The sequence below is a fragment of the Piliocolobus tephrosceles genome, chromosome 5 (genome assembly GCF_002776525.5).
Source record: "Piliocolobus tephrosceles isolate RC106 chromosome 5, ASM277652v3, whole genome shotgun sequence".
Classification (NCBI taxonomy): domain Eukaryota; kingdom Metazoa; phylum Chordata; class Mammalia; order Primates; family Cercopithecidae; genus Piliocolobus; species Piliocolobus tephrosceles.
The window spans coordinates 41,380,295-41,405,992 of record NC_045438.1 but is presented as its reverse complement, the minus strand read 5'-3'; the positions used below and the strand labels follow the sequence as shown (position 1 = coordinate 41,405,992).

Sequence of the window (25,698 nt, the reverse complement as noted above, 5' to 3'; positions counted from 1 at the left end):
GGACCACCTTTTCCCCAAACATTATGAGAGTCTCCTCCTACCTGCTCTGCCTACAGACACTACTGGGCAACTCTAACCCATTCACTACATCATGTCCAGCTTTATCTTTACAAAGTGCACATCGAATCATGTCACCCCACATGTCACTCCACCTTTCAAAGACTTCCTATTATGTTTGTAAAGATTGAAATACAGAGCCTTCTGGTCTAGTCCTTGCCTCTCTGTTGTGCCTCTCTGCTTTGTCACTATCCTGCCCTTTTGGTGTTCTCAGGATGTATGAGTTTCCTTTTAATACCTTGAATATACATTGAATATACATTGTTCACCAACTACAGCAAATTTTTTGCACGTGAAATGCCCAGTATCTCAAATATTCTTCTTCCTACTCTTACTCCCATCTTTCACCTAGTTAATTCCTATCGATCCTCCTGATTGCAGCTTAGATATCATGTTTTTTGTAAAATGTTCTCAATGTCACATGGTAATTTTTATAGAGCAATATATTTAATTAACCTGTCTCCCGTACTAGAATATAAATTCCATGAGGCAGAGGGACCACATCATGATTTTTGCTGGAATGACAAATATCAAAAAGAGAAAAAATTAGATAAAATGTAGTTTGCCTCCTTACTGAGTTCATTTTGCATTCACTGAATCATTTCTTTAAGCTGTCTGAATTCTAGAGGCTTCTTTTAACAAAGCATATACTTCTAACAACAAAGGCTCTCTTGGAAGGTTCTGAAAATGACTCAACAATAAAAACCATTAAGTACATTTCCATAGTATCCTAAGAAGTTTTGGCACAAGCCTGGGCAGCAAGCAATTGTTGGTAGACTCATGTGCTCTGCATCATTGTCTTTTAATTTAAATTTTCTTTTTGGAGGTGTTTTAATATAATTAAATGTGTTGAAATCTGTTCCGAATTTATATGATTTAAAATTAGTCTTAAAAGTCAATGATTTATGAAGAACACTGAGTTGATGATGGTTTACAACATTTTTCCCTCCTGACAGGGGACCCATGCTGGGAAAAATAAAACATCCCAATTCTCATTAATGGAAACAGAGCTGAACAGACAACTATAGCTGTTGAAGGTTACTGAAACTGCCAGGAAATTCTAAAAGCAAAACCAAGGTTGGGCTGGCAGATCAATGTGCCTTTTATGTACAATCCTGAAATATAAAACCATGGAATTTCTAATGTTAATGGATATTTTTGTCAATATTTATTTAGGCACTTTTATGTTGTATATTATAGAAGAGAGTAAATAGAGGAATACTCACTTTTTAGAGCTAGATCCCAATAAAGATGTATTTATATGCTACATACTCATTTTCCAATTTTTGGAGTTGCACTTGAGGCTTATTATTCTATTGACTAAAGATAGCGAGTCTGCATATTTCCTTTGTTATAAGACAATGAACCTGAATAAAATTTGCTGAACTAGTTAATACATATTTATGCCAGAGGCATCTCAGATTGGATTAGGCCATCCTCAAAGCCTCTTTCTCCATCTAGCAATCCATTAATTCACCAATCATTAAGCACCTACCATGTGACAATTATTTTTTGCACTTCACAAGCGAGTGGAAGAGTATGGGAGATACGCAGTAACCAACTCTCCCCTGCAGGTAAGTACAGACTTTCTTAAAACACATCTGCAGGGATACCCACCTTGGCACCTCATTTGGTGAGTAATACAAATCTGCTTTCCACCCCAGCTCAGATATATTCAGCAATTTCTTCCCCAGACATCTACAACTATAAGACCAATAGCTTCAGTCAAGCCATTTGCACTGCTCTACTCAGAAACATTCCAAGCATTCTAATTTCTTTTGGGGTGTTGGCCTCATAGTGCTTCTGCACATTAAGTCATTTCATCAACAGTACAGGGTATAGTCACAAAATCTTAAAGAATGCCATTTAATGATCTAAAAAGACAATTTATATTCACTTAAGCTTAAAAGTTAAATTTATTATAGAGTACACTATGGTATGTACTATGGAATAAGACGTATGACTGCAAGCTCTTTGAAGGAAGCCCAGTATTTTTATGCAAAGCAGATCATTGACAAATGTTTATTGAACTGTTGAACTAACTGTGAAAAGTTCAACATATCTCATAAAAAGATAAAGGTTTCTAAACTACAGTATTGGTATTTATTCTGAAATCAAAGGAACCAAAAATCAAGGTGAACTGCTACTGTTCTTACATAGACTCTAAAATTTCTTCTGGCCATCAATGGTAAATCTACAGGAGACAAGGATCTATAAAGAGTACCAACATTCAGCAAAACTGTGAAGAAGGTAACTTGTCTGTGCATCCCTTTAAACTCCCTGTTCAGTTCTCAGCTAGATACTTCCCTTGCTCCATATTCATTCATGAAATAATATGCATTTATGGAGTACCTACTGTCTGCCAGGTACAGTGTTCTAGGTGCTTGGGATATATCACTGATAAAAAGGAAGAACTAACATTCTACCTCATTTATCTATTCAAGACCCTTTTAACAAGTGACCACACTGCACCTGAAACTATATTCAGCACTTGAAATAGTGACACAGAAACTTAACATGGCATCTGTCCAAAAGTGAAGCTGCTTGCTAATATGACAAAATTAGAAAGCAGAGACTATTCATGTACAGTTTATCTTACCTTGTAATGAATTGAAGATGGAGAAGAGGTACATGAAGGGGATATTTAAGGGGCCCCAGGCAAAGAATGCAAAACCCCACGTCATGCCCAACAGAAAGGTCAAGCTAACCACACTGCGCAGGTTCCTTAACACTTCTTCTCTCAGGGTCCGGTTGCTTCTCTTGCCATTCCTCCCACAGATCTGCACCATTACCACAATGAACATGGCAATGTTCAGAAAAAACATGACTCCAAAATATCCAGCACAGGTCACATAAAATATGACTGGATCCTGAATCCAGCAGCTTAAGAAAGAAAAAATGAGAAAGTAAAAAGATGTATTACCATGTCCTGTTTACCTAAGACTTTTCTCAGCTTAGTTTGGGCTACTGCAGATTTTTCTCTCAAATGCCTTTAGAAAGTCACTTTACTTCCTTGGACCTCAGTTTCTTATTCAATCTCTTTATAGGTCTTTTGTTCATTTGTTTTTGGATGGCCATTATCTTACTATCTAGGTAAGCCAATATTACAAAGAAGACAAGGTGGCTTCCTGAATTCTGAGTTGATATGAAAACACCTTGGTTGACTTGCTCCAAGCCATGTCTAACCTCCTTTTCTCTTGGGTGCCTGTACACTAAGAATGGGAAATCTAAAAACTCATTTTTGGTCTCCTTTGTATTTAAGAAGTGGCTGTATGACATCGTTTTATAAAGTGATATGGAAGTAGAAGTCTGCCAAAGGATTTTTGGGAGAGCTATTACTGGTAGACTCAACTGGCAAGGCCCTTATTCCTTCTTCCTGCTTCAAACGTGCAAGTGAGCTATGGAGCTGCAGCCAGCATCTTCTGTCCAATGACAGAGTGGTCAAGCCACCTGCAGAGTTGTTGGCCCTGACATTTTTAGCCACAAAATCAATACCAGTGATTGCCACCACCGTGTTTCTTGTCATGTGCAGAGTAAACTACTCACTTAAGTCACAACTAGTTGTGAGTTTGTTACTGTGGTAAAATAATTACTACTAATATCATTGCTGTAGGTGAGGCAAGACCTTATTATAATTGAGATTAATATACAGATACTTATCATGCACAATTACATAGCTTACAATGATTACAAAACATCCCAGTGATATGGAGAAGAAGATACTTGATACTTAGAATATATAGACTGGATAGTAGATGAAAGAAATTTTAAAACTGTACTATATGCAAAGTTGTCAAATAATACAATTTGCAGATGTCCTAGTGCCTAATCAAGTCTATGGAAATTCTTAAGACACTTCGAAAATTGGATAAATGATTTAAAGCAATTATATTCATCTTGAAATTCTAGTAATTCATCTTGAAATTCTAGCACAAATGGTTATTATTCTGGGCCATGTCTTCCACGTTGGAACATAATCTCCACAAAGGCAAAAGCTGTCCTGTACATCTTTGAATTCTAGAAACTAACATGATTCTTGCATACAGTAAATTATCAATAAATGAAATTTCCTAATGGTATAGCAGTTTACTAAATGGTACTTTAAAGTTCTGAATGAGTTGATGAACATACTTCTAAATTCTCTTATTTAGAAATTATTTATTGTTTCTACTTTTAATGTATGTTGTTATAAATGTCCCTGAAACATTACAGATTGTCCCTGGAGCTAACGTTTCTTTTACACATAGAAGTTCTTCTAAAATTCTAGAATTCCTGACCTAACCCCATTATTTTTCCCTAGTTCTTGTGGGGTCTTTCGAGTGCCACTTTACAAATATATGAGAAGGGAAGACTGTGAAGGAATGGGACAGAGATTGGATAAGTGATGTAAGCGGGTTTGTTTGTTTTTAAGATGGAGTCTCACTCTGTCACCCAGGCTGGAGTGCATGGCATGATCTCAGTTCACTGCAACTTTTGCCTCCCAGATTCAAATGATTCTCCTGCTTTAGCCTCCCGAGTAGTAGCTGGGATTACAGGTGTGTACCACCATGCCCAGTTAATTTTTGTATTTTTAGTAAAGATGGGATTTTGCCATGTTGGCCAGGCTGGTCTCGAACTTCTGACCTCATGTGATCCACCCAGGTTGGCCTCCTAAAGTGCTGGGATTATAGGGGTGAGCCACTGCGCCCAGCTGTTGTAAATGTTAACCATCCATGAAATGTGCACAGATACGTGTCATTGTGGGTCCCATTTCAGAAATAGGCTCTTTATTCATTCAGTAATTTTTTCAATCAACATATATTTGAGTACCCATGGTGGATTAATAAAATATGAGAGCAGTAACTGCCCAAACTGAACAATACAAAAACCATAATCTCAATGATCTCACAATCTGAAAAGAACTTTCAAAATTGTTTAACAACTTGCTGATCTCTCCATTCTCTAAATTTCTACATAACATTCCCATTGGCATTGCATCATTCACTCTCTGTCTGATACTACTATTTAACTCTCTTGAAGATGTGGGTGGGTTTAAGGAGGTGAGAGTGTTATGAAATCTTCTGAAATAGAATGGGTCTTCCAAGGCTAAAAAAACAGTGTCTTAGGTATTTTCTCAATTCTTTCATATGACAGAGTACAATGTTAATACGAAAAAGTGTCTCAAACATTTCAGGGCATTCAACTGAATTAATCTGTGGTGTAGCAGAGACTTCGGCAGTCATGCGAATAAACATTAACCTTTTAAAATGAAAGCCCTGTTATTGGCATGGAAATTAACTAATGCTAGATTTCAGGAAACAAAGGATATCTACTCATCACAAAAAGTTTTTATTACTTACAATTCATCACCTTTTTCTTTCCCGTAACTTTCTTTTCCATAGACTTCATTTTTGTTTCTGCTTGCTAGAACAATTGACACCACTAAGGCAGGCAAACCTGTTAGAAAAACACCATGACACAAACTCTTTTGAAGCATCTGAAACTGCTTCATAAGACTGCTAATGAAATGTAAAGAAGAGAGGTGAAAAGAAGAGAAATGCAAGCAAGTCAACGTTCCATATCCCAGATTCAAACTTCTTAGAAATGGCAACTTGGTTAACAACATAATCCCCTCCTTGGGGTTCAATGTTCAAGTCTAACTGGCAACAATCCAAACCTACTCTTAAATGACAGATATTTAAATAAAATTCTGTTTGCTTAGTGGGACTCACTAGAAAACCAGAACCTGATTTGTATCAAATCTAGCACTAGTGAAAGTGGTTTCATTAATTAAGCCTTGTTAGACTGGCAGAGTTTAGGCAGACAAGGTCATTACAGCCTATTCTGCCTCCTTCTATGTAAAGAAAACTCTTTAGAAAAAGTGGAGGAAAAGCAAGGGGGTTATAAAGTCTTTGTAGCCTTCTCTCTCCAGAGATTAAGTATTTCCATGTATATTTCAGTGGGGAAATTCTATGGCAGGCATCCCAGGTCTCCAAAGAGTGCGCTTATTGCCTCCTGAGGTGGTTTTGAAGGTCTTGAAAATATCTCTCACTTTTATATTTCCATCTGAAACAGACCTGTGAGAAAGCTCTAAAATGCCTGACTCAATATGAAACCTGCAAAAACAAAGGAGCACAACAGAAGATCTCAGACAGGTTAATTCAACCACCTATGTCTGACTGAGGACTCATGTTATTACAAAAAGTTCAAGGCAATAATCCTGTAAGTATTCTGGTTGCACACGCAAGAATAACATTCTTTCTCTGGTTTCCAAGTCATAGGCATGTGTCTGGGGATGAGTGTAACTAGCCGTCTGAGCTGGCCTTTGTATTTTAAAGCATCATGGGAAAGACACCACTGTCTGCCAGCTGCTTCTTCAGACTTGGGTGGGCTGGCTCTGGGCTCAGGAAATAAGTTTGTGGTGACTCAGGAGTGAGGGCTTTTCCTTTACTCGTGTATATAGTGAGTGCTGTTGATGAGTTTTAAAAAATAAAGTTGTGAAGATGTCCCTTCCTTAGGCTATGTATGGCTAATCCATGGCATTCACGATTTTGAGGTTCCTCTTAATGGTGCTATTTTTTTTAAATAAGAATTTTTCCTATGAGAATCTGGTAATTTTCATGAGGGAAAAACAAAGCCAAAAAAATTGAAGAGGCTTACCCCAGCCAATGATGCAGAATTTTAGAATGTATCGGTGAATGTAAGTGTTAAATACTTTAACTAGAGCAATGTACATGTGAATTGCTTCTAGCCCCATCCAGGTAAAGGTTGCCAGAAGGAAGAAATGCAACAGGACTGCAACAGCAATGCAAAGTCCATCCACATTGAAGGAGGTGATCCAGCCATCTAGGAGGAAGAGGAGATTCAGGAACAGCAGGGCTGCACTCAGGTTCATCAAGATTTTGGAGGGATAATCCCTTCGCAATTTCCTAAAAAACGAAAAAAGGAATCTATGACAGAACTAATACTGCATATCAATCTTTTAAGCACAGACCTGTATAAATTCATATCTTACACAACCCTGCAATAAGATAGGTAGCACCACCTTTCTGATGTGGTTCTGCTAAAAGGAGGGGCTAAGGATATTTATGAGTATTTGGCAAGTTATAAAGACTTTAAAAATATTAATTTACTTCAAAATTATTTCCAATTGTTTATACAACTCCCAGTTGGGTTTCAACAGAATTTTTTTTAATCCAGGAAAAATTCTAGAGTTATAAGAATGACATTTTTATTAAAAAATAATTTCCCTAAATTATTTGAATCTTCTTGATTTCTAATGAGTTAAGGATCTGAAAAAATTTGTTTCAGGACTAATTTTATAAGATTATAAAACAAATGTTTTCATGTTTTACAATACAGAAAGCACCTTATATAATTTTTACTTACTTAAATGTTAATCATTTCTAACAGATTCAAATGCATTTTTTAAACAGAAATACAGTAATTATAAATTAAAATTCTATAGCTGGAAAATTCATGTTGCATAATATATTTTATGAGAAACATGAACATTAGCATTGAACCACCCTACAGTGTATAAATGTTTTTCAAAGCCGAGGCAATCTTCTTATTCACATTTGGAACAGTTAGCAAAGGGTTTGGCAGATTAAAAAAATACTTACTCAAAAGCAACATATGTCAGGAGAGTTGCTGCTGAAAAAATAGCAGATATTCCACACCCAATATAGCTGATGAAAGTGAGGACTTTAGTGTTTCTTGCATCTAACTGTGAGGCACTTCTTGGAAGGTCCTACATAAAACATGGAAAGCAGCTGTAAGAATCTCTCTTCTCATGAGAATGGTTCTGTTTCACCAGAAAGTTCACTGTTAACATTAGAGCAGCTTACTCTCAGTGACTAAAACCAACAGTGTAAATCAATGTTAAAATTTCCATTTATTATATTATTTTCAATCAATAAACAAAAGAAAAAAAAGAAGCATTACTTCTGTAAGCGGTTACACATTGTTTTTCATCATTACCTTCTTTCCCAAGCTTTTTGCACACTGGTATAACCTGAAGATCAAAACCACCAGCACTGTCAACAGAAACTGTAGAGGAGACGGTTGCCTTGCATAATAAACCATCAGGCCTATTCCTAACAATTGCAGGGCTTGGGGCACCAGTTCAAATGGAGACCCTGGTAGTCTATACGGCCAAACCCTCAAGCCTTTAGGTTCCTTGCCAGGTAGCAAGTAGCTCAGCCAGAGGCTTTGCTGGTGCTATGACTGCCATGCTCTATGGGTAGTGCGGAGGCTCCTAATCCTGGTCATTTCAATGCTTGGTATGTATGAGGTGGGACAGTCTTTATTTTCATAAATGAGATGCCACTAAGAGTTTTGGGGGTCATAGATTTTTTTATTCCTATAGTACTGAAAGGATATAATTTGAATTGTTCGGAGCTGTTGTGGAGTGGAAAGAAGTAAATACTTTCCAGTGTATTCATATAAAGTATTAATTTCAATGCGCTAAGGGAGACTTACAAAGTCTGGACTTGCTAGGAAAATCTTTCTTTTCCTCCTTAAATGGGGGATTGGGTTAGGAATAAATCTTGAGGCAAGACCAATCACTCAATCCTGGTTGGAGGAGAAAGGTACCTCCATTATATAGATGTTCAAAAATGGAGTGTTCTTAGAGAAGGGATGTATTGAATATCTAGTGTAAACTTTTACGTTTTAAATTATGGAGAAAATGCTTATGATTTTTCCTCCTATATGTGAATTGTCTTTAATTTTCATCGAAATGCCAATAAAATCTGCTACTCACACACAGGCCTTAAGTTGTGTGTGTGTGTGTGTGTGTGTGTGTGTGTGTGAGAGAGAGAGAGAGAGAGAGAGAAATGAGGGTTAGTCTCAGGTTTCACTGATGCAGTAAAGAACAGGTACAGTATCTCTGCGACATCAAGCAATGCACAAAGTGATGGAATTCAGCAGAAGCAAAGGCTCAGAGTCTGAGGGGGCTTCCCCTATCTTCTTATCCCAGGAATCCCTTAAAATACTGGGAGAACACGGGACACCCAAGGTACATGGGATGGGGTTTGAGTCGGTGCCACTTGACTCAGATAGGCTACCTCAACCAATGATTCATTAGCCCAGAGAGATGAATCATGGTTTTGAGAGATTGCCAAGTGATGTCACAAATCCTTGAAAAACCTATGACTTGCAAATCACAATTAAATCCAGAATTTCAAATAGAAACTAAATAAGGCTGTTTATTGATACAGATTTATACACAATTTCATGTTGTTTTGTTCTTTTAGAGAATGAAAATATGAAAACTTTTATGATATAGCCGATATGAAAATGTACTAATCTTCATGAAAGCCAGTTTTAGTACAAAGAACTGTAGCAGAAGACATTAAATTCTGAAAATATTTGTAGATCAGAAGATATAATTATAGGTATGAGGTGCACTGTTTTAGCATCTCATATGGTGAATTGGTGAATGTGTCGTGGGCCAATGCAGACTCTGGGAGTATCTTATACAAGTGAATAAAGAGTTTCTAAGTCAAGAAAAACTCTTAACAAAATCTTGCTGGTCTGGAAAAACTGAAAAGATAAGAGACCAACACTAAAAAGGATACATTCTGAAAATATTCTCTACCAGCAATTTTTAATATTACTAAAACAGACAAGGCGGAAAATGGAAACATAGCATGAACGATGCTTATCTTCATATATATACATATACATAAAATTAACCATTCAATCAAATGGCAGCAGAAAAAAATATACGTAATTACAAACTCATAATACAATTTAGACAATATATGAAGGAGCTGGCCATGTGAAGTCATGGGCAGGCAAACTCTGGCTGCATAAAAATCATCTCTGAAGACTAAATTTTGTTACGGTTATCTATTTAATATTAGACTTACAACATGCACACAGTTGAAATATTTAAATGAATTAAGCTAAAGCTTACATAGCTGAATGAGTGATCATGAAAAATAAGTGGTCTTTGAAAGAATGTACACTATCACTTTTGCAGAAAAGAGAACATGGAAGGAAATGGAACTTTCTTTTATAATTACTTAAGGAAAACATGCAACAGTTAATTGTTCATTTTCATGTTTTGGCAGCAAAAGCAAAATATTTGCATTTAGATAGTTAAAAAGGTATCTTTTATGATTCGTCACTTTTTTTAAATGACTTGTTCTTGTTCTACAGAGCATTTATGTACTTGATTGTCAGGAAAATTACAACTAGCAAGGTTGCCATGACAATGGCCATTTACATAGGCTGAGTAGATTCATGAGCCAAATACTACATCCCACAGATCCTCACAGCTTCCTCCCAGTCCCCACAGGAAGAAGGATGCAAGATTTAAAGGCGGGAATAAACAAAACCTGACGTCTGTGATTCTAATTTGAAAAGCTTTGTTGCCTCAGCTCACATTACTCCTATCTCCTATTTAAAAACAAATGTGGTTTGGTCCCTTTATGAAAACCATACAGAAATAAAGGCTATGCTACAACCCAGAGTTTACCTTAGAGACCAGAAAAGTGTCTGCAAAATCACAAGTATACCGGATAAAAGGTAAAGGTATAAATCTATGGATGAGTTCAAACAAGTTGCTGGATGTATGGTGCATCTTAAAACTTGGTGAGATAAGAAAAATACAATGATGCAATCTAATTTTTGTTTAAAACTGTATGGCAAGCTAGCTAATAAGATAAAACAGGAGCATGGAAGAAGGAAGGAAAGAATGATATAGAGGACTAAGAGTGACAGAAACATCATAACCATCATCTCTCTTGCAGCTCTGAAGTCTCCATTCTAAACCTAGTCACTAGTCTGTCCTAACAAACTGCAGTCTCTATGAGGGAGAACACGTGGTGCAGTACCAGGTACAAAGTAACGTTCAAATACATTGAGTGAGTGATAACATAAGAAATTTTTTTTTTTGATCACACTATTCACAATTCCCTTCCATGTTAGTAATACCCAGTATTTTCTTCTTTAACCTTCTCTCCCTCCCCCACTTGTCTCCCTGTCCATCTCCTTGATACTGTTTCTCTCTTAATTAAAAAGTTTCATGGGATTTTCATGTTTCTGAGATTATTTATCATCACTGTTAATGCTACAGGATAAAAAAAGGGAGAAAGTTCTTTTCTCTAATTACTTTCACATATTTTTAATATGTGATCTTTGCTAATTAGATTCTTTATTAAGAATTAAGATTCATGGTACAGATGAAAACTAATCAGGAAATAATTCCCAAAATACATAATCTAAAAATACATGCAAAAAGGAGTATGACTGACATCCACAGTTATAGCATGTCAAAATGAGCTTAGAAATCCCCCCCTTACCATCAGAACTCCAAAATGTGTGAAGTGGTTACACAGACAGACCGTCTCACTTGCATCTGAATCTCTGTGTGCAACACATCCTGACGTGTTCCATCCTCCAAAACTTTCTGTTGAAGGAATCAACAAACAGTGTGAAAACAACAGGTCAGTGTCTTCTCTATAATGGATGAGACCTTCTATAGAGAAATTTGCCTCAGTCTCTTCTGCCATATAGAGTTTATCTATAAAATGGATACCATTATGAAAGCTTTCAATGATTAGAATAATTTGGATTCCTAGAATCATCAAATGTTAGTTCTGGGTTGGCAGTTAGAGGTGATCTAATCAGTGGGTTCAAACTCGAGAGTTCCACAAATGTTTGATTCAAGTTTAATTTTTAACATATTTTAAAACGAACTTCCATAAAAAGAATACTCCTCTTCGAATACATTACACACTATGAACCAACGATTTTTTTCTGAGGGGTAATTTACATTTTCGTGAAGACATAATAACAAAGAAGGTTTGCTTTCTTAGAATGTGCTATTTATGTATACAGCAATCATTACTGGTGGTAACTGATAGTAAATGGCTTGAACCCACCTTATCTTACTTTTATGGTATAAAACGGAATATGAGCAACACATATTGTCAATGTACTGAATCCTTTTATTTAATAAAGATTTTAAGATATAAAGTGATACTTTTAACTATGCAAATGAGAAAAGATCTTCTCAAAAGTATGCAACTAAACCCCTCCACGAAAAAACACCTGTAGGACTATCAAAAAAAGTTTTCACCCTTTTCAGGCTGTTTTCATCAGCAAAGCAGCCTGCATTGATATCAGAATGAATCTGGCCACAATAATCCTCACAAGGGGACAAACAGAAGAGCCTTCTTTATTTGTACTTCCTTTCAAAGAGATTTCAACACCTTATGCCTACTGATTGATTCATCCCTTAATTTTGTCTTTCTTTCTTGATTGTCAAATCTAATGCTGCAGGCTGTTCATCTCTTTCAAGTAATACATATCCATTATAACCATTTCTATATTTACATTCCTTTAGTCAGCTTCTCACCTCCCTCATAACTGGAGTTCCGGAAGCTGGATTTTAAATTGTCTGCCTTACACATATCAAATAATCTCCTCAAATGTGTCTTAGAAGAATGAGATTAAGTGCACGTACACTTTTGTCAAAAGTAGCAATAAAATTGTATGCTGTATTTTACAAATAACTGATGTTAAAGAGGCTGTTCAACTGAAAAAATGAAAGAAAACACAGTGAAGTCTGCCTATTTCTTCTTGCAATGACTAAAAAGTTACGGAAATTAGAACTGACTTTCCAAGCTACCTAAACTAACTTTGCAACTCATTTGCCATTTACACTTACATTGTGACTCACTCTGGTATGGGGTGGAATTAAGGGAAATGGGGGTGTCTAACAATGTTTAAAATTCAGTTGTTATCTATATTAAGACAACTAGTATTTTAAAACTTACTGTTTTTGTTCAGATCCCAGAAGGCACAGATGGGATGATGCACTTCCTATATTAACATAAGAATAAATATGTGAAATTGTGTTTAAAATGCCATGATTTAAATATGGCAAAAAAATAAAAACACAAAGGGTTGCACAAAGAAATAGATTAGTATTAACATGCCAATTCAACCTAAAAACATCAGGCAATTTAGGGGGATCTTCTTCTCTTCCATAGAGAATTCAAGCAAAAATCAACTCTAACCTCATGAGGAATCACACTAACTACTCATTTATCTGTAGGTTACTACAAAGGTCCCATTCATTAAATATATTGATTCTACTCGCATTCTTAGCATTTAGAAAAGCTCTTGACACTACAATTTCACATCATCTTCAAAATTCTCCTTTATGTCTGGGTATTTACATAAACAAATTGAAAACAAGGACTCGATGAGATACCTGTAGACTCATGCTCACAGTAGCATTATTCACAAGAGCCAAAAAGTAGAAGCAACCCAAGCATCTATCGATGGAGAAATAGATAAACAAAATCTGGTATATACATACAATGAAATACTCTTCAGCCTTAAGAAGGAAGTCAATTCTGACAGATGCTACAACATGGATAAACCTTGAAGACACTGTGCCATGAAATAAGCTAGTCACAAAGGACAAACACTATATGTTTCCACTTATATGAGGTATTTAGAGTAGTGAAATTAAGAGACAGAAAGTAGGTTGGTGATTGCCACGTGCTATTGAAAGTAGAGAAGAGGGAATGGGTATTTAATGGGAGAAGAGTTTCAGCTGGGGAGATGGATAGTGGTCACGGTTGCATAACAATATGAACACAATGCTATCGAACTGTACACTTAAAAATGATTAAGATGATACATTTTATATTATGTATGTTGCACAATTTTTAAAAATCTTCCTTCATGAATGAAGGGGCTGAAACAAAGGAGGCCAAAGTGTTGAACACAGAAGTCTAAGATGGTTCGTGACATGGGAGGCTAGATCTTAGGTGACTTGGCTTTCAATCCTCAGCACCTGCCTTCCTGCCTATCTAATACATGGCAGAATCATGATGAGGGCCCTTTAGAAAAGTGAGAAAAACCTGTTCTTGGGCCATCTGGGACAATAAAGAACTTCCATCTAATTTTATGAAACAAACAGATGACAAGGGTAATGAAGCCACAAGAAAAGCAACATTTGCAAAGACTAAACAACTGCTAATCTCTCAAAAAATAAGTCCATCCTCCCCTGTTTCTTTCATACACAGAAATACAAAGAAACAACCAATACCTCTATTGGCAGAAGTGTGCAACTACATCTGCAACTAATTTATTTGAAGCAATATATGTTGTATCTTAACAAAAGAAGCCCTTCTCTTCACTTCCCTTCTCTTTCTGATTATTGAGTCCTAGATAAAACTAACTTCTCCAGCTGCTTCAATTTACTGTGACTTTGAAGCACTACCTGACCAGCTATTCTCTCTTTATGGAAAACTGGGTCCTATTCCATAAAAAAGGGTCAGTTACTTTTTAATATGTAGAAAAAAAGACCCCATTAGTATCTTAAATAGTCCACCTCTGTCCAAATCCTATTGGGAGCATTTTCTTACCTGAGTTCTTGTATGTTTGATTTTTATTTGAACAGGATCCTTCAGATTCTGGATAGTAATGTTTCCAATACTGCACGCCATCACATAACTCACTAAGGTTTTTCTTTGGGGTCCTACATCCTTTTGAAGAAAAAAAAAAAAAAATCGCGTGTATCAGTCAGAAGTACACACTTTTATTTTAGTTTGGTGCTCCAAAATAAGCAAACTGTCAGCAAGTTTTACACTTAAGATCTTCAGTTCTAGAACATCCTGTTTATCACATCAAGTTGCTGGCTTTCCTGAAGGAGGTTTGCTACTTCCCTTATTATAATAAATACGTTGAGGGAACGCTGGGAGCCAATATTGTAAGACTGAGTTCATGAAACTACATTCTTGATTGTGGTGACTGATGTCAGCCAGTTAACATCTGAAACAATGCAGACTCATAAGTAATATAAACTCATAAAACACTGTGAAACAATTAGATCATTTCCCTACTCCAGAAAATAGATGCTGTTTTCTTTCAGAGAAGTATAAAGAAAATATGGTGTGAAAAATAAAAAGCAATACATCTTTCATATCCATGCCAACAGCTTGACATGTTTACTAACTTATATCTAAAAGTAATACTGGATTCAAGTCCCATCCAGGACATCTACCTTCTTCTCTGATTGTTTCCTTGCCAGCATCTGCGGGTTTCACTAAGGAATAAGGCTGTCAGGAAATCAAATCTGTCCCATAAAATGGTATGGACCAATAAGCATTCTATTCAGCAAGTTCATCTCTATTTTTTTCTTTCCCTTGTATTTCTTGTCAAATCTCCTGAATTTCTCTTTATATCATAGCTTACAAATCAGTTGTTTTGGAATAATCACAGGATAAATTCTAAATAAAATTCAGCATCCAGAATATAGCTTTTTACTAATTTTGTGTGGTGGTCACTATTAAACTCAGCTATTAAATAGTGATACTCAGCCTTTCAGTAAAACACAAAACAACACCATCGTACCTTGCCCTCTATGATAGGGGAGCACCACAGAAGCTTTAAAGTTTTTTTCATTCTCTAGTAAATTAACTTTAGAAACTGAACATATGCTTCCTTTTTTGTTGTTGTTTTCTTAGAGATGGGTCTCACTATGTTGGCTTGATTGGTCTTGAACTCTTGGTCTCAAGCAATCCTCCCTCCTCAGCCTCCCAAAGTGCTAGGATTACAGGCATGAGCCACTGCACCTGGCCAGATACGCTTCCTAATAACAACTTTGGTAGGGAAATACCAAAGGAGAAGGAAACAATGATGTGGAGACGACTCAAAACAATAACAGATCCTTGCAAATCTAAGAGTTGCAAATTTAAGAGTGCAGGGCTAAACCTTACCCCTGCACTGGACCCCCTTTCTGTACCATTCACACTTTGTGACACCTACTGCATTTTTATACTAGTTTTAAGGTAACATTGTCATACACTTTAAATTCCATAATTTTTAAAACTGCAGTTGTATATGTTTATAGCTATTAAATCCTTCAGGATAAATTACACATGTTTTTATATAAAACATATAAATTGCATTCATATAAATCACAAAATTTGTATAGAGCTGGTTCCTAAAACATTTGTTGATAAAATTTTTAAATTTTGGAATTAATTACTGTCAAGGATTCCATGGTATTCTTTTCCTTGACTATATCTCTACTTGGCTGTTCCTCTACATATGATATATAAAGGCAGATCTATTACAAACAATTCTCTGGCCTTGAGACTTGCTATTTTCTTTTATATAAGTCACATTGTTCAATATGCAATGATATCTTGAATTTAATAGATACGTTTTATTTTTTAAAAAGGGTCCAGCAAAACTGCTCTTGATCAGGTTGTACTTGTAAAGGCAAACAGAGGTCACCAGTGTTTGCTGGCAGTGGGCCTTCTAGAATCTAGAAATGATGCCAATAAAAATGATAATATGTGCTTAGCACAATGCCATCCTACTCTGCGGATGTGTAAAGACCAAAGGTCACTTGAAATACTAATGGGAAAACTGATTAAAGCCAAGAATGCTGCTCATTATGTAAACAGTGCTTCCTGTTGAATTAAAGAAAAAAAAAAACCCTTTCCTTTGGTGTGCAATTTCTTTAACTCTAAAGGCCTAAATGATTGGAAAGCATAAAATATTTAATGAAAGCAATAATTAACAGTCATTTCTTCACTAATTCAATTTCTAATTGTTTAATGCAAGCCTTAGCCTAATACTTGAATTATTTTAAAAACTGAAGTACATACAACTTGTTAATAAGCATATTATCTGAAATAAAATATTTCAACAATTACATTAAAAATTTTCATTTTTGAAAATGCAGTAAATTTTTCTAAACCTTCTGATATATTTCAAAGGAATCTAAACTTTTGTTTTTTTTTTCCTTTGAGCAAAGGCACTTCATTTGCAATTGAAAAATAATAATTTAATGAATGTGCTTACCTGGAAAAGTCCAGTTTTGTTGAAGAAAGTAAACTGTGCTCTTCTGACTAATACAGAATCTTCTTGACTTAAATTCTCAAGTAAGTTTGGAGGCAAAATTACAGACGCCAGTGGATCCACTTGTCCACTCTCAAAATCCATCTGTCACACACAGAGAGATATATTGGTCAAGTAATCATAATTAAATGGTAATAACTTTATTCCACATGCATAGTTAGGAGAGTGAACAATTGCAAGTTCAAATTAGCCAGTACCAGGACTTCCCTTTGTATCTACAGTAGTCACTGCAACTCCTGGATAAACCCCTACAGACAGAGCTGTAGATCTCATTTGGGTTTTACATGTGTGTCAAAGGAGAAAATGCACTGATTTTAATTAAGACATAGGAAGAAATCTACAAATCAGTCAACATTTTCAAGTATAAGAATTAGATTTACCAGCAGCAGATTTTGAGGTTTTCTCAAAACACGTAGTGAAAGATAATAACTATGGGAGGAAGGGGTGAGGGAGAGAGAAAGAGACTGAAGTTAACTTGTTTATTTCAGACTGCATTAAAATTTTATGAACACTCTCAGATAGCATTTTTCCTGAAACCATAGCACAAGGCCAAAGAAAGCTTTCTTGCAAATTGTCTTGGAATAAGACTGAAGTTGACTGAGTTTTACTCTTAAAATGTGAAAGAGAATTACCCAAAAGAGCCTGTAGTCTAATGGAGAAAAAAGGTCTTGCCTGTATCCTGATTTCAGGCTTTTTATATTTTCAGTTTGTTCTATCTCCACAGTTAAAAGATAGATTGCACTTCACATACTATACTCTCCCAGGTCAAGGACAATGCTTCATTAATTTTGTTTGCTCTGGTGGCTAACAGTGTCTGGCATGTAGTAGGAACTTGAAAATTCTTTGCTTATGCATTGCTTGAACATGTTGAAAAGGTTCTCCATTCATCTAGCCCCAGCGTATGTGTCCAGCCGTACTGTCATCTGCTATCTCAGACTTCTACATCACATGTTCTCAGAGTGTGATACTTAGACCAGCAATGTCTAAGGACCTTGTTAAAAGTGCAAATTTGGTGGGCCTAATCAGAACCTACTAAATCAGAAACTCCTGGAGTAGGTCCCAGAAATCTGTTTTAACAAGTCCTCCAGTCCTCCAGAAGATTCTTTTTTTTTTTCTATTGAGACAGAGTCCTGCTCTGTCGCCCAGGCTGGCGGGAAGTGGCATGATTCCGACTCACTGCAACCTCCATCTCCCAGGTTCAAGTGATTCTCGTGCCTCAGTCTCCCAAATAGCTGGGATTACAGGCATGCACCACCATGCCTGGCTAACTTTTTTTTTGGTATTTTTAGTAGAAACAGGGTTTATCATGTTGGCCAGGCTGGTCTCGAACCCCTGGCCTCAAGTGATCCACCCACCTAGGCCTCCCAAAGTGCTGGGATTACAGGCATAAGAGACCACACCCAGCATTCTCCAGAAGATTCTACTGTTCAGTTTCAGAACCACTGGCAAAGAGAATGTACCATGCTTCTTTTCACCTTGGGGCCCTTAAAGCTCTTTCCTCTAACTGAACTGATGCTCACCCCAAGTATGGTGGCCCCTACTCATGCTTAGCTCCAGTAACCCCTCTTGTAGAAGGTAAGCTGACCTCTCCTGTCACCCAGATTATGAAAGTATACTCACTCTGAGCTCCCACAATACCTTATGGCTACTGCTCTAGTTAAACTTAGCCAACATTCAGACCTGCTTGCCACTTCCTGGACCAAGACCTCTTGGAAGTAGCAACTGCTAAGTGATCAGCAAGTTTTTATATGTCTAAGTAATTAATTAAAATGAAAGAAACCACTGGCTCATTACCTGGAAATACGATTCATTATTGCTTGGAAGACCAATGCTAAAATTTGAAATTGCATTTGTCCCTGGTAACAGGGATGACACGCCAAGAGCCAAGTTCCGAGTTGTAATATTCACATGTGATGTGCTATTTAGGTCTATCTTGAGGGCCAATTCATCAATTGTTTTTAAAGCTCTAAAGAAATGACAAAAATACCACTATTAAGTAATACGATATTTTAGATTCTTAAACAAACATGTTTTGCTGCATGGCAAAATACAAACAAAATAAAGTTGTGTTCAGATTTTCTGATCTTAACATGAACACCCATAAAATTACCCCAATCCATAGTGATATCTGTTAAAACATGGAATCACAGGGATGGATAAATCCTCAAGAGAAATATCTGCTTTAAAGAAAATCAACAATTAAATCATCCTGAACAAATACTGTTTTTCATTTGTTTTGGCCTCTCTTTTGTCACATAAAAAAGCATTCTCCCTACCTTAACAGCTTATCAACAATCAAAGGAAATAATGCGATAAAAGTGTTTTGTGAACTGCAAGACACTAGAAAAATGTTTATATTGTTATGTAGATTGTTAGAAAATACATTTTTAACAAATATGAAATTTTCTTTAGAGAAATGTAGAAGGGAAGAAAGAGAAAAACATTAAATATTTTAATATTATATATTAAGTGAAGCAATTAAATACAAATTGAATCATATAAATACAGGTACATTTTCATCTGCCCCAGCGTGTTCATTTCAGAAGTCTAACAATCATGTGGCTATGGCTGTCAGTGACATAGTTCACAGTATAGTGGACTCACAATGACCAGTTATGCATAACTCTACTGGTCAACTAAATTTAGAATTTTAGAATTTTTAAACTAAATTTAGAATTTTCAAATAAAAAATGAAAGACTGCTTGTGCTTTCTAGGGCTATGTATATTGTAAATTGTATTTCTCAAAAAAAGACCATACAGAACTTTTAAGTTCACATTGTGAATGACCTTGCTTAACTATGAATGACTATCAATACATCTTGCAGAGATTTGAATTCTAAAATCTGGGCACAAAGTATTCAGATAGGTGAGAAATCATGTAACATCATTATCCAATAAAATTTACTCTCCAGAAAAACAAAATACTTACTCAGAAGAAGACTCAAGCAAGTCACTGTCTGAACTGCTTAAGATATTAGAAAATATGTTCATTAGAGTTGAGCCAAGTGTTATATCAATGTTTTCTTCTTTATTCACAATTCTTTTGACCTGTTCCACAATGTTGGTAATATTGGCTGAGGTTAAGTTCTGCCCATCAGCAGTTAAATTTAAAATCTGGTTAGCAACTTCATTTGCTTCTAAAACAAAGGCAGAAGAAAACAACACTAAGTTTTACCTGCATATTTTGAGCATTTCCAGGAATCCAAAGTAGAGTGTAACATTTCACTTTACAGTTGAAGCAAGGAAGTGAGATTTTCCTGTGTATACCTCATCCTCATATTCACAAGGCAATAATATTTCTTTCTATGCAGAGGCTAACTTCTCTCTTTAGTAAGATACAAATAACTTGGAGGGATGAACACACAAAGTTCTAAGAGAAACATCCCCAGAATCACTGAATAAGGGTAATTTGCTCTTTAAAATTAATGCAAACTACAAAACATTGATACAAATATCAATTTATATATTAGTTTTATCTTCTCTAGATTTTCCTATTTTTAATCCCCTACCGAACAGAAAGTTAAAATGAGAGCAAAAAGTATTTTCTGTCTTAAGTGAAATAATCATTTGCCTTTTAATATGAAAACAGTATCACATAGCACAAGAATATTCCTGAAGACAATGAAAACCATGAAGCCTGAAGTCATGTCATTTTATCCTTGAGAAATAAAGGAAAATTGCTCACTTACTTGAACAGTTGGAGATATCAGGAGGTCCCCAGTAGGTTACCGATGGGTTGGTAGCATTGTAATAACTATGAAACAAAATAGGTATTTTAAATATTTGATATAACTGATATTATTTTGTACTGTTTAAAGGGATTTTTACATGATGTATACATTTATTACAATATGATCAATGGCTAAGCTTCCCTTTAAGACACTGAGCTTCTCACTCTGTTTCCATTTTAATTCTCTGTTTATCTCTGGACCTGTTTACATGTCTACGTTCTATCTCTCTAGCCTATTTCTGTTTACCACCCTATCTATACAATGTTCTCAAATTCTTTCCATTTCTCCACCTCATTCTTCTCACCCTTCCTTATTCTCTCCTCTCTCACCCCAGTTTGTTTCTCCATTTGTACTATTTCCTTCTACAAGTTTTCTTTTCCTGTTTTCCTATAAATGATATTAGAACTGAAAAAATTAGTTAATAACTTTTGGGATGTGCCTTGATTTCTAGATAAGTTTCCTTTGAAAATAAAACTATAATGCATTGAAATAAATTTCATGCTAAAAATTCTTATGGGGAAAAAATCAGTAGCATGCAACATACAAACAATATACCAGCAATATCCTAACCTAGGATACACTGGTCAAGTACTGCTTTAAGAACTTTACAGGTAAAATCTGATTTTGAGTTCACATAACTCTGCAAAGCAGATTATAATCCACATCTTACAGAAGATTAAATGGAATTTGATAAATCAATGAATTTTCCAAGTTCTCACAGCCAGGAAGAGATGGAGCCACATTTCACTCAAGTCCATACATCTCTAAAGTCCCCTTCTTTTCTCCCTACAAGGTGTCAAACCCAGCAGTATTTACAGTATGCAAAGTATGTATGCTTAGGCAGTTTTCATTCCTGAATTTCCCCCAGAAAACTCTAATTGGGAGTGAGGTGGGTGGAGAAATGGATTTAACTTGCTATTCCATGAATCCCTGCAATTATCTTGTCTCTGAGGTTTCTGTTAAACACTTAGAGAAAATCTATACCCTGACAGCTTCCATCAGTAGACTATCCCAATCTGGATCTTGTCTTCATTTCCTCTTTGCCTCCTCTCCCCATTCCAACAATAATCAGTCCAAATAGCTAAAAAGTTTCAGATTTCCAGATGCATATTCCAAGGCTAGGCTAGGTTCATCCACAAACAAGGTACTTTGCTCTGGTGCTACCCGCTGGCTTCTAAATTCTTCAGTTTTTCTATGAGACGGCTTGATTAGCATGTGGCTGGGAGGAAAACACTGCCTTTCTGAGTCATCCACTTATGTTATCTTTATTCCCCAGGAGTGAATGATATAGGCATACACAGAGATTCCTGCCCTTCTTTGCAATCAATATAATGCCTGAGAACTACCGTGCTGCACGTATAACCCTGGGAAGGCTGATAACGTGGAGCTTTGCTGCAAGAGTCAGTGAAACTATTACCATATCCGTGAAGCAGAAAAGTCAGGCTTGTCTGGACAAGGAAGAACATATTCAGAAGGTTGGATAGATGGCCAGTAGTAGCCTTTGGGTTCCTCCACAGCAAGACAGTAACCTATATGAACATAAGAACCAGCATGAGAAATATTCACCTATTTTTTAAAGTTAGAGGTTAGAGATGCAAGATGAAAGCAAAATGACAATGCTGTTAATTAGGTATTTCTTTAATGTAATACCAAAATATTACTGTTTATGTTCAGAATTTGAAAAAAAAATAAAAGTTAGAAAAAATATTAACATTTAATACACTTCAAATACAAAAACCATTACATCAGACAAAACCATTAGTAAAAAACACATTTATTTAAGTATATACATGAAACATACATTATCATTCTAATCATTTGCAGATACTAGTTTTATTCAAAGAAATAAACCCTATAGAGAAGGAAAACAATATTGAAAAATTCAAAATGTAATTTGATTTTTTTCAAAGGGGAAAGCCTATAAATGATGACTCGATAATGTCACCTTTGAGTTGTGTGGCTATTTTATAAAAAAATGTTCCAGCTGCTCTGATAGCCTCTCCTGCCTGGAAGCTAAGGGGGCCACAGGAAGTCACCTGCAAACCAACAAACCCTCGGATTTCTGTATCCTCAAATCATCTGACTTTTGGTTTGACAACTCTCTAAGTAAGCCTCATGACATCAATGATTCAGATTTTATATTTTAAAGAATATCAAAGTAACAGCAACACATCAACAGCAACAATAAACTCTTGTATTTCAGGAGTGAACATTAGCAAGTTATATCAGTTTTCTGGGAACAAGTACTGTCATCACCAACTGAAAATTCAAATAACTTTCCCATGTATACTGTAAGCTTTAAAACTGTTAGGTTTTAGCTTTTTATTTTTCCATTGGTAGAAGCACTTATCCACAGACTCACTTGCAGAAAAACAATAAAATGGATAATTTAAATTAAATGGTATAAATTAAATGTCTAGGTATATATATATGGAGAGAGTGGTGCTGGGCTTTCCCAGCCTATGAGGATACAGATGGTGCTGGTCCTCCTAGTGTTCTCCAGTCATAGATAAACTACCATTTGTCAGGTTGCTTCTTTGTGAAGACTCCTATACGTGAAAGGGTAGCAGGTTGCATTCTCCCTCCCTCCAAAAAGCCCCATTTGTTAAGAAGTAAGTATTTTCCCAAAGAGACTCAGAAATGGTTTACTGTCATGATTAGTATTATTAGTATTATTTGCATTCACCCATCTCTATCAGTTCTTTGTAACTGTGTACATCCACCCAATAGAGATGGGTAGCTCCTCACAGAAGTGGAGATGCCTGCCTCTTTACTACACTGTGATTCTGGCCTTGGTCGCAATCGCCCTCTTCAAGGCTGAGGAACACGCCTCCCTCAATTCAACCTCCAGTGTAGAGAAGACAAAGGGTCAAAGTTTTCTTTTCTTTTGATCTCTACTAATGTACCTAATCACAGTATAATTGTAATCATAGAATAACATTAAAACAACTGCTTTTTGTTATCCATATTTGTGAACATTTGATTTCCTAAAATATTCTCATGCAGACTCATTCATTCATTTATTCAACAAGTGTTCAAGTTCCAGGGGATGTGCTGGGTTCTGGGAATATGTGGAAAGTAAGAGTTAAAGAAAAAAGAAAACATGTTCTTAAGTAAGCAATTATTGTCTACTATATATATATATAAACAATACATATATATGAACTATATATATGAACATTATATATGAAATATATATATATGAACATAAATATATCTAGTCTGTATGATGCTCTAGGCACCTGGACAGCATGAAGTAGAGGCTCAAAGGCAGTGATGTCTATACTTGATTTCAGAAAAGTTTCTATAGAAGAGGTGACTTAGGAGCTATCTTTAAAAATACATAGGTGATAATGAGGTTGACGGTGGGAGTGGAGAACGGTGTGCAAAGATAGAAAAAGGGCATACAAAGGAGCACAGCCTCTTTGTGGAAGTACAAGCCATGTCATGTGTGGTTAGAGCTTAGAATGTGAACGATTTCTAGGAGAGACTTGATTCTAGGTCCAACAGAACCCCCAGATTCCTGACCTAGTCCTGTGAAGACAGTGGTATTACTAATAGAGACAGGGAACATGAGAGAAGGAGATATTTTCTGTTTGGTTTTTTTTTTTTTTTTTTTTTTTTGAGATAAGGTCTTATTCTGTTGCCCAGGCTGGAGTGTAGTGGCATGAACATGGCTCACTGCAGCCTTGACCTCCCAAGCTCAAGTAGTCCTCCTGTCTCAGGCCTGCCTAGTAGCAGAGATTACAAGTGCACAGCACAACACCCAACTAATTTTTTAATCTTTCATAGAGACAGTCTCCCTATGTAGCCCAGGCTAGTCTCAAATTCGTGGGCTCAAGTGATTCTCCCACCTTGGCCTCCCAAAGTGCTGGGATTATAGGCATGAGCGACCATGCCCAGCAGATGTTATATAACAGGAAATCTCCTTCTATAAGATGTATCTCATTAGAGTTCCCACATCCACATTTACACACTCTTTTTATTCCTAAAGTTGACAACAATGATGATCAAGATCATTCTGGCATTTTGTTCATATTGTTAGTATTTTCAAAACATGTCCCTAAAGTAAAATATGAACTTTCATCTACCTCCTTCATTCCCTTGGATTCACAGATACTGAGCTGAATGTTTTTTTCTGCTATGTCACTCATTTGTGATGAACTTCATCATCAGAAAAAAATGTACATAAATAAATAGCATATAAAGAAAATTTCTGTTGTTTCAAGTAAACCTGAATATATAGTTGTATAAAATGTATATTATAAAAAATTAGTCACTTACCCAGTTGTCTCACATTCACTGTATGTAGCCTCAAGCCTTCATCCAAGGACTCATTATTTTTTAGGAGTTTCTGCTGAATGATTTTTCCTTCTAAATTAGTATTATTGGTAGCATTGTAAACTAGAAGGGCCCAAAGCACCAACCTAGGGAAACATTTCAGATAGAACTGTTGTTGTTGTTGTTGATTGGTTGGTTGTCATTTGGTAGTAGAAACAGAATATTTGGATATAGAGGGATGACCATCACCTGTTGAGACTGAAGAGATTAGCCAAGGTGCTCACAGACTTTCTCTGCTGCTGTGTAAATTATAATGTTAAAAATATTCCAATATTAATAGATTCCATAGGCTACTGCATGTATAATTCTATCATATAACTCCATTTCTTTTCAGAAATATTTTAATATTTAATATTGATAGTAATATATTAGTCACTAGTTAAAGCATAAACACAAGAAAACAGCATTCCTGTGGTTAATTCTATATTTTTTTCTTTGTGGCCCCAAATTAACGTTTTTTTTAAAAAAAACTATGATTTCAACTGACCATTTGTCTTTTGAAATTACTATTTCGAACTATTGGAAATTAACTATTTCGGCCGGGTGTGGTGGCTCATGCCTGTAATCCCAGCACTTTGGGAGGCCGAGGCGGGCGAATCACGAGGTCAGGAGATCGAGACCATCCTAGCTAACATGGTGAAGCCCCGTCTCTACTAAAACTACAAAAAAAAAAAAAAAAAAAAA

At 35.9% G+C, this 25,698-nt stretch overlaps 1 protein-coding gene across 1 annotated transcript in view; it reads right to left on the bottom strand.

Moving 5' to 3' along the window:
* Positions 1-25,698, bottom strand: part of ADGRG6 (adhesion G protein-coupled receptor G6) — a 132,018-nt gene that overhangs the window by 18,329 nt on the left and 87,991 nt on the right. Inside the window, exons 10-22 of the mRNA XM_023183761.1 lie at positions 24,958-25,100; positions 22,091-22,202; positions 20,632-20,696; positions 19,872-20,079; positions 18,736-18,907; positions 16,885-17,025; positions 14,436-14,555; positions 12,831-12,876; positions 11,352-11,458; positions 7,662-7,789; positions 6,697-6,965; positions 5,397-5,493; positions 2,657-2,940 (exon numbers count right to left, since the gene is read on the bottom strand). Coding sequence (XP_023039529.1) covers positions 2,657-2,940; positions 5,397-5,493; positions 6,697-6,965; positions 7,662-7,789; positions 11,352-11,458; positions 12,831-12,876; positions 14,436-14,555; positions 16,885-17,025; positions 18,736-18,907; positions 19,872-20,079; positions 20,632-20,696; positions 22,091-22,202; positions 24,958-25,100 — 1,892 coding nt within the window. The remainder of the gene's footprint in view (positions 1-2,656; positions 2,941-5,396; positions 5,494-6,696; positions 6,966-7,661; positions 7,790-11,351; positions 11,459-12,830; positions 12,877-14,435; positions 14,556-16,884; positions 17,026-18,735; positions 18,908-19,871; positions 20,080-20,631; positions 20,697-22,090; positions 22,203-24,957; positions 25,101-25,698) is intronic.